The sequence below is a fragment of the Brachyistius frenatus genome, unplaced genomic scaffold (genome assembly GCF_029030835.1).
Source record: "Brachyistius frenatus isolate BFR_SWC_R1_liver_20210118 unplaced genomic scaffold, ASM2903083v1 Contig_11, whole genome shotgun sequence".
Lineage (NCBI taxonomy): Eukaryota > Metazoa > Chordata > Actinopteri > Embiotocidae > Brachyistius > Brachyistius frenatus.
In genome coordinates, this window is record NW_027210610.1 from 378,398 (window position 1) to 387,801 (window position 9,404).

The window sequence follows — 9,404 nt, forward strand, 5'->3', positions numbered from 1 at the left end:
GTTGGACAAAGCGGCCTCCTGTTCCTCATACTAAACATGTCAGATGGGTTTGAAGTCGGGGATCAGTGCAGGTCAGTCAAACTGGAAAAAACATTTGATCTACAATCTAAAATATTGTTCTACTGCATGCTGTAAATGTAAGACATTAAAGGTAGCCCAAGAAAAGTACACAAAAGTGTGTTGACAAGAGTTTTCATAGATGTTCTGCGAGATAAAAAAAAAAAAACTTTGCACATTCCTCTCCCTTTACTTGTGGACAGCATTAATACAATTAATTAGTGATGGAAGAGTCACTGAAATATGATATTTAATTAATACTTAGTTAATGTCTGCAGCAGGTCTTCATCCCTCATTTATTCAAAATCAAGATATTAAAAGAAATTAGCGTCCCTGGCAGACACACACACACACACACACACACACACACACACACACACACACACACACACACACACACACACACACACACACACACACAGTGAGTTTCCTGTGTCATCTCAAGGGTAAGTTGAACTAACTTTGTTGATGAGGACAAAGTTAAAAGAAAGAACGGAAGGAGGGAAGGAAGCATCGCCCGGACAATTCACAACAAGTCCAGCTCAAAGGGTCCATGTGTTGTTTTACATAATCTGGTTCCGTGCAGGGTTCGTACACCACAGCAGACAAGTGACAGATTGAAACATCAAAGTGGCTAAATTCAAGCCTGAAGTCTCACAGCTATGATGACTCATGTCTGTCCCTCTCTGAGCGGGTGTGTGTGGCGGTGGGCTCAGCATCGCCCCGCTGTCATTCACGGACACACTGCGGTCTCCTCAGCCTCCTCTCCGATGGCAGAGAAACGAGGGATGACACGTTCACAAAGCCCGACTGGCAGGTTTTGTTATGCAAGCATATCACAGCTCTGTTTGTTTGTGTCGGAGCATTACAATAATCCACCTGAAACCTCGTTAACACTGCCGCTAACACAGATATTGGGGCCATAACATGTGTGTCTGGGGCCGTCATGTTACTTGATATACTATTTCTTTTTGCTGCAGTAACTGCAAAGAGATGTGTGTTTGACTACTGTACGTTTTTGAAGGATATTTTTGCTATGTAAATAACTCGCCATGCGAAAACACTGTTCATTGTCATCAAAAGATGTGTTACCTGTTAGAAAAAAAATATTGTTTCCCATTTTTCAAAGTGGTTTTAGGAGTATTTGAGCAGACTGTTTTCATTCTGTGTTCACAAGCTTGTGGAAAAATCTAACAAAAAAGATTTGAGCTATCATTTAGGAAAGTCACATCTTTTGGGCAAATCGGCGGTTAACTTGTTTTTTTTTGTGTGGTTTTTTTGTTTTTTTTTTTTAATTTTTTTATTAAACCGTTTAATTGCTCATTAATAGGGTCTTTTGAAACTACCACTACAAGTTTATCAGTAAAGTTTGAGATAGACTGCTATTCTCCTCCCTGTCACTTGATGGCGCTCTTGGCCTGAAACGTCTCTCTCTCTCTCTCTCTCTCTCTCTAACACGTTCACGCTTGTTTGTTTTTTAGCGTCACCGGATGTGCCATTTCAAAACAAGAGACACCTGCAGCTGCAGCTGTCTCTTGTTGTTTTCTTTTCTTTCTTTCTACAGTTTACACCGGGGACGAAGCTGACTTCGTGACTTCAGCACCTCGAGGACAGTTTCTCGAGGCTCCAACATGGCGGGGCCGCTGCTGGAGTTCGAGACCGAGATGTTTCTGAGCCTGTTCGGCTGCGACGGGCTGCTGGTGGTGGCTGAGGGGATGGGGCTGGACCGCATCCTGCTGCAGTTCATGCGGGTTTACTCGGAGGAGGGCAGCCTGGTCCTTCTTCTAAACACGACCACACCTGAGCAGGTGAGCGCGGCCCAGCTGAGCCGGGTACACGTCTCCCTCCATGACTAAAGAGCAGAGCCCGACCGTTACGGGTTTTTCCATGCAGATATCGGTAATAGTGTCTTATAATTCTGATATCGACATATTTATCTATATAAATGTAAACACACATTTGATGCAAACACTTGTGACAAAGATATGAAATGGCATCAATGCACTGAAATAGCAGTAGCAGAGTTTAAGAATGATAAATAATAAGCAAACTAATAAAATGCAAATTGAAAAATTATATATATGTATATCTATATATACATATATATGTATATATATAAATATACATATACATATGTGTATATATAGATATACATATACATACATACATATATGTATATATATATATACATATATATATATATATATATAAAGATATATATAAACATATATATATATATATATAAATCAGCTTACGTATCTATAATAGGCCACTGAAGTCATCCAATGAAAAAATAATTGCTCAGGTTGTACTTCAGAGAAGGAGCTCCCTTTTTTTTAACATAATTAATATACAACTGTAAATTCCAGTCACGCGTACCTTTCTTTTCTATAACAGAAAAGTCTTTTTTTGTTTGTTTTGGATTTGCCACACAACCTCGACCTGAATGCAACACTGATACGATCCTACAGTGACAGACAATACAAGTTTGACCTCGCTCGGAGTTGCGCGCGGGTTTAACGGAGTTGTGTGTTCCGGTGGTTCCTTCCCAGGAGTACCTCACCGAGCAGCTGCGCATGGAAGGTGTGACCCACCTGCCGAGGACGGTGACCAGCGACGTGCAGAGCGCCGAGCGCTACGACGTTTACACGGAGGGAGGTGTGCTGTTCGTCACCAGCAGGATCCTGGTGGTGGACTTCCTCACAGACCGCATCCCTGCTCATCTTATATCAGGTCAGAGACCGGCTGCTGGCGGTTTAAATGAGAGCCACGATGGTTCTGTTATTTCTAGCAGTCGCTCGTCTAAATTACTTTACAATATTTGTTTGTGTTTTAATATTTATGTCAGTTGTCAATAAAATTAAATATAAAAAAAAATTAAAAAAACATTTCAGTGCTGACGGTGCTCTCTGTTTGAGTTTTAAAGAAGCAATTTTGTAATCTTAAATGCAGACTCTATGATTCAAATGGAAATGCAATAGTAGCCCCGTCCACCAAAATGTCAAAACACTTAACTGAAGCACACTGTCACTTAGAAATTGACATGTGTTTTAATATATGGACAAAAGAGACAACACATAAAGCTACGTTACTTTTTGTTCTGATTCCTAACAGAGTGAATAGGCGGATATATTTGATTATTGTCAGATGAAAAATGGTAAAAACATCTGTTAAAAAAGGAAATTGGGTTAGATACAATTTAAAGTAAGCCTCTGATGTTGAGCTTGAAAGTAAACATACATAAGAATAATAACCACAAAATTATAAAACACAGAACGTAGTGTTAACTTCATTGATGGGTTTTTCATTGCATCAGTACGACTATAGACTGTCCGTCTGTGGCGTCTTTCTTCAGGCATCCTGGTGTATCGCGCCCATAAAATCATCGAGTCGTGCCAGGAGGCGTTCATCCTGCGTCTGTTCCGGCAGAAGAATAAGACGGGCTTCATTAAGGCCTTCACTGACAAGGCCACAGCTTTCTCCTCTGGCTTCTGCCAAGTGGAGCGAGTGATGAGGAACCTCTTTGTCAAGAAGCTCTACCTGTGGCCCAGGTAACGGAAACAGACAGAAACGTGTCCCACCACAGACATTTTATTGTATTTACAAGAGTAACTGCATGTTCGCTCTCTGCGTGCTTCGTTAAAAGGTTCCAGGCATCGGTGAACACAGCTCTGGACAGGCACAAGCCAGACGTGGTGGAGCTCCACGTGTCACTGACTCCAGCGATGAGGGCCATCCAGAGCTCCATCCTGGACATCATGGGCGCCTGTCTGAAGGAGCTCAAACGCTACAACCCCACCCTCGAGGCGGAGGACTTCTCACTGGAGAACACGCTTGGAAATGCTTTTGAAAAGGTTTGGTGGTGTGTTACTGACGTACATGACACATGAAGCTGACAAACCTTAGCTTGCAGCACATTCACAACACAGAGTGGTAACGAACGTGTTTAAAATTCAGACCAAAGATTTCACAACCAGATGATGTGAGAACTCGAAAGCAACCAGATGAGACGGCGTGACATCTTCACAGCAACGACTTTCAGTGCTTCGGTATGCAGGCTTTTTCATAGCTGGATATAATTTGTAGCGTCTTCAAACATAAATGAGGGAAGGGATGGTGAGTTACTCCAGCAGTTGTGAAAACAAACAAACAAACAAATGAACGAAAGGGTCGAGAATTCTGTTGTAAAATGTTGATCTTTGTTTGAGCATCTTTTAAGACATTGTTGTTCCTCAGATAAACTGATGAGGTGATCGTCTGTCTTTCACCCAGAACTGCCATTGCGATCGAACGACAGTTTGTAACTCAGAAGTGCTCAAATTCTTTCCTGTGAACGTCCGCGAGCCGAAAATACATTTTTGTCACGCGAAATGACATTTTATTAAGATGTTATATATTTTGCCAAAAATTAACACCCTAAATCCGAAATATAATTTCAATATAATTAAAACTCTCCACTTTAATCTGCGTGAGAGTAATTAAAAAAAAAAAAGAATTTCAGAAGTTATTGTCAAAAACAGTCGCCTTGCTTATCTCTTGTCAGTGTGCCACTGCTTTGATCTCTTATATTGACTGGCAGCTCAAACTCAGTGACGCAGGACATATCATCATTCTTCATAGATAAGATGGAGGCCAGTGTAATTTAATAGGGACGCTACACAGCACTGTGCTGTACACAGCATATTATGTACTTGTTAGCCGCACAAAACTTACAGCTCGTAGTCATTACAGTTTGGATTTTACTGCACTTTAGAAGAAGAATAAACACAAGCTTGTCAAATGCCGAGGTGGGCCAAGCTTGGCCCGCGGGCCCTAAATTGAGCTTCTCTGTTGAAACTACAGTGTACAGATGATTTTGCTGTGAGCTGTTTGGCTGTTGAAAGCACAAACCCACCAGCTGGCCTGCGGACGGTTCACACTGCTGCAGCTTTTCTCTGAAACGTTTTAAAACAGTCTCGTCTCATCGTGAATCTCTGGTCTGAACTGGGATTTTTTTTTTACGGCTCGATGTAATTGGACCAAAAAAAACAGGAGTGAGATAAGTCGCCTAAATTTGCATCCAGAAATGTTATTAAAGCTCTTATTAATAAATTCCACTGCAGGGCAGCCTACATCCGTCTCCATGGAGATGTGGAATAAATGTGGAAAAGGCTTAGAAATCGTCTTGACAGAAAAAATATGACCTGAATTTTAGAGTTTCCTCCTCAAACAGAATTAATGTCATATAATACATTTTGTGCTTGCTGCAGTATTACAGGTAAGTTTAGGTAGTACATGAAAATGCCGTGCTGTGAAGTCTTGATGATGACCTTTCAGTGAGCTGATTTCCTGGTTAAGGTTTTGTTTTGCCTTCTTCCCATCCAGAGTATCCGTCACTACTTGGACCCCCTGTGGCATCAGCTGGGATCAAAGACCAAAGGTCTGGTTCAGGACCTGAAGGTGCTGCGGGTGCTGCTGCTCTACCTCACCCAGTACGACTGCGTCACCTTCCTCAACCTGCTCGAGTCACTGCGCTCCAGCCAGAAGATATTTGGAGCCAACTCGGGTAAACTAGACGTACTTTATGCGCTCCCAGTGCCCGATGGGAGGTTGTGATTTATCTTCTTCTATCTCTGTTTGATTTGCGCGTCAGGCTGGCTGTTCCTGGACTCTAGCACCTCCATGTTTGTGAACACCAGGAGCCGAGTGTACCGCATCCCCGACAGCAAAAAGAAACTCAGAGTGGGAGCAGAGGCGGAGAAACCGAAGTCTGCTTCAGGTAACCGACCGGCGAGCAGGTCTTCTGACGACGAGCTCTTCAGAGATGTTCACCATGTTTGTGTGTGTATTCATATTGAAGCGGCTGAAGTCTGTGTGTGTGTGTGTGTGTGTGTGTGTGTGTGTGTGTGTGTGTGTGTGTGTGTGTGTGTGTGTGTGTGTGTGTGTTTCAGAGGTGAAGCGGGAGCTGGTGCTGGAGAAGAGTCCGAAGTGGGAGGCTCTGACCGAGGTGCTGGAGGAGATCGAGAGGGAGAACAAGAGCTCTCAGCAGGAAGCGGGTCAGAGCTCAGTGCTGTTAAACCGTTATAATGCCAACAGTTTATTTCAGTCTATGAGTTTACTAATAATGTACCATATTAAGAAAAGTCGGTAGACGTTACGTTTTGGAATATAAAAGATGTTCTTTCAGATCCTGTACTTGGGTAAAAGGACTGATACACTAATGTCAAAATACTTCATTACAAAATTGGGGATGTTGTACACTGACATGTATTTTTACCTCACTGAGTCTCCAGGTGAGCAAATTACCAGTGAAATCTTTTACTTTGCTCTACAAAAAGTATTCTTGCCAACAATAGCACTGTGCTAACTGTTCGAGCTACATTATAACACACAGCGTCCTGTTGTCTTCCCTTCGTATAGCTTAGGGCCAAGAAGGCCTTTTCATCAGGATCTTTTTCAAGACATGTCAGAGGAACAAATCAGAGATCAGCGTTTTAAGCAGGATTGTTTTCCTCAGAAAAGGCGTGGTGATGATGTAATGCTGGCCTGATGCCTGAAGGCAAAGGTGTGGAGTTACAGGGTTTTTTTTTCTTGGAGAAAACTTTAAATCTGTAACGTCTCCATGTCAGGACAGTGAGTTTAAGTATACCACCGATTGTGTCCTACCAAATAGAGCAAAATTGAAATGTAGAAATCTACTTAAAAGTTGATTTTACCGTTCTTCTAACAGCAACCTTTTACCTGATTCATTTCTTTTTGATAATTTTCTAGTAATGCTTGAGACAGATGGATCTTGCTTCAAAAAATGATAGACAATATATACAAAATATACAATAGACGATAGAAATTCTTCCAGACTGCAACTGGATGTTTTCTGAAATAGTTCGGGCCAAACTACGCCTATGTCTAACAAGTGCAGAACTCCAATCAAACCATGTATATGATGTGGATTCACAATAACTTCAGTGCGGTGTGTGTTTTTGTCCGAACATGTCGCCCTCAGGTCGTGTGCTGATTTGCGCCAGCGATGACCGGACTTGTGCCCAGCTGCAGCAGTACATCAGGCACGGCTCCGGTTGGCTGCTCAACCGACTGTATGCCCGAACGGTCGGGAAACGGGACTCGGCTGCGGCTTCCGCCTTTGAAATGGACTCAAACAAGAAGGGAAAGAGCTGGGGCAAGAGGGGAGCCAAAGGAAAGGAACCTGCGCAGAAAAAACCCACGAAGATCACAAAAAGCAAAGGCAGACCGTCCCTGACGCTGACCCAGATGATGGGGAAAGAGGAAGCAGCGGTGTTGGGTAGCAGCGGAGACGAGGACGAACTGACGGAGGAGGATGAAGGCGAGGAAGAACTGAAGCTGGATTTGTCATCGGATGCCTATTACGGCATCCTGAAGGAGCCGCTGACCGTCATCCACCCGCTGAAAGGCTGCACCGACCCCCACAGCTTGACGCGGGTGCTGCACGAGGTGGAGCCCAGCTTTGTGGTGCTGTACGACGCCGAACTCAGTTTCGTCCGCCAGCTGGAGGTCTACAAAGCTAACCGGCCTGGGAAGCCGCTCAGGGTGTATTTCCTCATCTACGGAGGCTCGACCGAAGAACAGAAGTACCTGACAGCACTGTCTAAGGAGAAGAAAGCTTTTGAACACCTCATCAGGTCCGAACGGGTCCTTTCTCCTCAAGCAACCGAGGTACTGTCGGCTGATTTGGTTGAAGTGTTGGTTTCTCATTCTTTGCGTGTTCTTGTGCAGGGAAAAAGCTACGATGGTCGTCCCACAGGAGAGGGAAGGGCGAGAAGACACTAACCTAGACCTCGCTAGAAATCTCGAGCCCGCCAACGCCACCACCAACACGCGCAAAGCAGGCATGTCGACTTTAGTGTGAAGAATTGTTGTTTTTTTTTCTTTAGATTTTTAGATTTTCGTCTATTTTTCACGACCTCTGAAAGTTTAAAATGGTCGACAGCACATATCTGACTGGTTTGTGTTTGTATTTCCACTTCCTGTCCCCAAACCAGGAGGCCAGGAGCAGCCCACAGAGCCCTCACGAGTCATCGTGGACATGCGGGAGTTCCGCAGTGAATTACCGTCTTTACTCCACCGCCGTGGACTCGACATCGATCCCGTCACCCTCGAAGTAGGCGACTACATTCTGACTCCAGACACCTGCGTCGAGCGCAAGAGCGTCAGCGACCTGATTGGCTCGTTGCAGAGCGGCCGCCTCTACACCCAGTGCCTCTCCATGACCCGCTACTACAGGAAACCAGTGCTGCTCATCGAGTTTGACCCGGCGAAACCGTTTTCCTTAACGGCCCGGTCAGATTTCCGTCACGAGATTTCGTCAAATGACGTTTCTTCAAAACTCACCTTGCTGACGTTGCACTTCCCGCGGCTGCGGATCCTCTGGTGCCCCTCCCCGCACGCCACGGCCGAGCTCTTCCTGGAACTGAAGAAAGGCCAATCCGAACCTGATGCATCGGCAGCGCAGGCGGTCACGGCCGAGTCGGACACGGTGGCTGAATCGGCAGACCTCTACAACCCTGGACCTTATGACTTCCTGATGAAGGTGCCTGGGGTCAATACGAAAAACTACAGGGCTCTTATTAAAAATGCAGACAGCCTGGCAGACCTGCTCAAACTCACCCAGGACAAGCTGGCAGAAATACTTGGCAACGCTAACAATGCTAAGTTGCTGTATGAGTTTCTGCATGATGTCGCTGACGTCCCCGCTCCTGTACAGAAAGCCAAACAGAAATGACAGCAGGGACTCTATCAGGATTAGTTTTGTATTTTAAAAACAGGATGAAAGTGTGTAAATGTAGAACAATGTTGACTGAATTACCCCGAGGTATTTGTACAGTGCAAGTCTTTGTCATCGTAAGAGAAATGTCTATTTTATTCATGTACAGAATGAACAGAAACAATGCAGATATTTCTGTTGTATTTTGGAAATGATTCTCCAAATACGAATAATATGTGAAACTTTTAATGATTTTAAAGTAACGGGGGGGGGGGGGGGAGACAATAGTTTTATAGTCTGGAATTAAAAAAAAAAAAAAGAGTTGTATAATTTATAATAGCCTGTTTTTTCAAAATAAAGCTCTCTGGAATAACACAGCTTTTGTGGCTCACTGGAGATAGACATTTGACATCCTTTATTTTAATCTCTCAACCCTTCCTTCCTTCCTTCCTTCCTTCCTTCCCTTGAGGTAATCAGACCACGTAGTTCCCCGTGGATAGCAACGAGCGTCATTTCAGCAAGTTATGTAACACAACCAAAACAGACCATGAGATAATACAAAATAAATAATAATACTAATCTCACGAGTTTCCTGTGGACAACCTGTGTTTTTCCAATATACATCACC

General features: G+C 43.9%; 1 protein-coding gene across 1 annotated transcript; it reads left to right on the forward strand.

The window, feature by feature from the left end:
- The first annotated feature begins 1,550 nt into the window (after positions 1 to 1,550).
- ercc4 (excision repair cross-complementation group 4) lies at positions 1,551 to 9,038 on the forward strand. Its single transcript, XM_069691294.1, has 10 exons — positions 1,551 to 1,865; positions 2,610 to 2,790; positions 3,413 to 3,608; positions 3,704 to 3,911; positions 5,422 to 5,602; positions 5,690 to 5,815; positions 5,988 to 6,092; positions 7,040 to 7,694; positions 7,789 to 7,901; positions 8,055 to 9,038. The coding sequence occupies exons 1-10, from the start codon at positions 1,689 to 1,691 to the stop codon at positions 8,792 to 8,794; spliced, it is 2,682 nt and encodes an 893-aa protein (XP_069547395.1). The 5' UTR covers positions 1,551 to 1,688; the 3' UTR covers positions 8,795 to 9,038.
- Positions 9,039 to 9,404: the final 366 nt, after the last annotated feature.

Excerpts from the sequence above, each read along its gene's own strand:
- ercc4 (XM_069691294.1), top strand. The coding sequence starts at position 1,689 with ATGGCGGGGCCGCTGCTGGAGTTCGAGACCGAGATGTTTCTGAGCCTG. Across the intron at positions 3,912-5,421 it reads TTGGAAATGCTTTTGAAAAG|AGTATCCGTCACTACTTGGA; the intron begins GTTTGGTGGTGT and ends CTTCCCATCCAG. Across the intron at positions 5,603-5,689 it reads GATATTTGGAGCCAACTCGG|GCTGGCTGTTCCTGGACTCT; the intron begins GTAAACTAGACG and ends TTTGCGCGTCAG.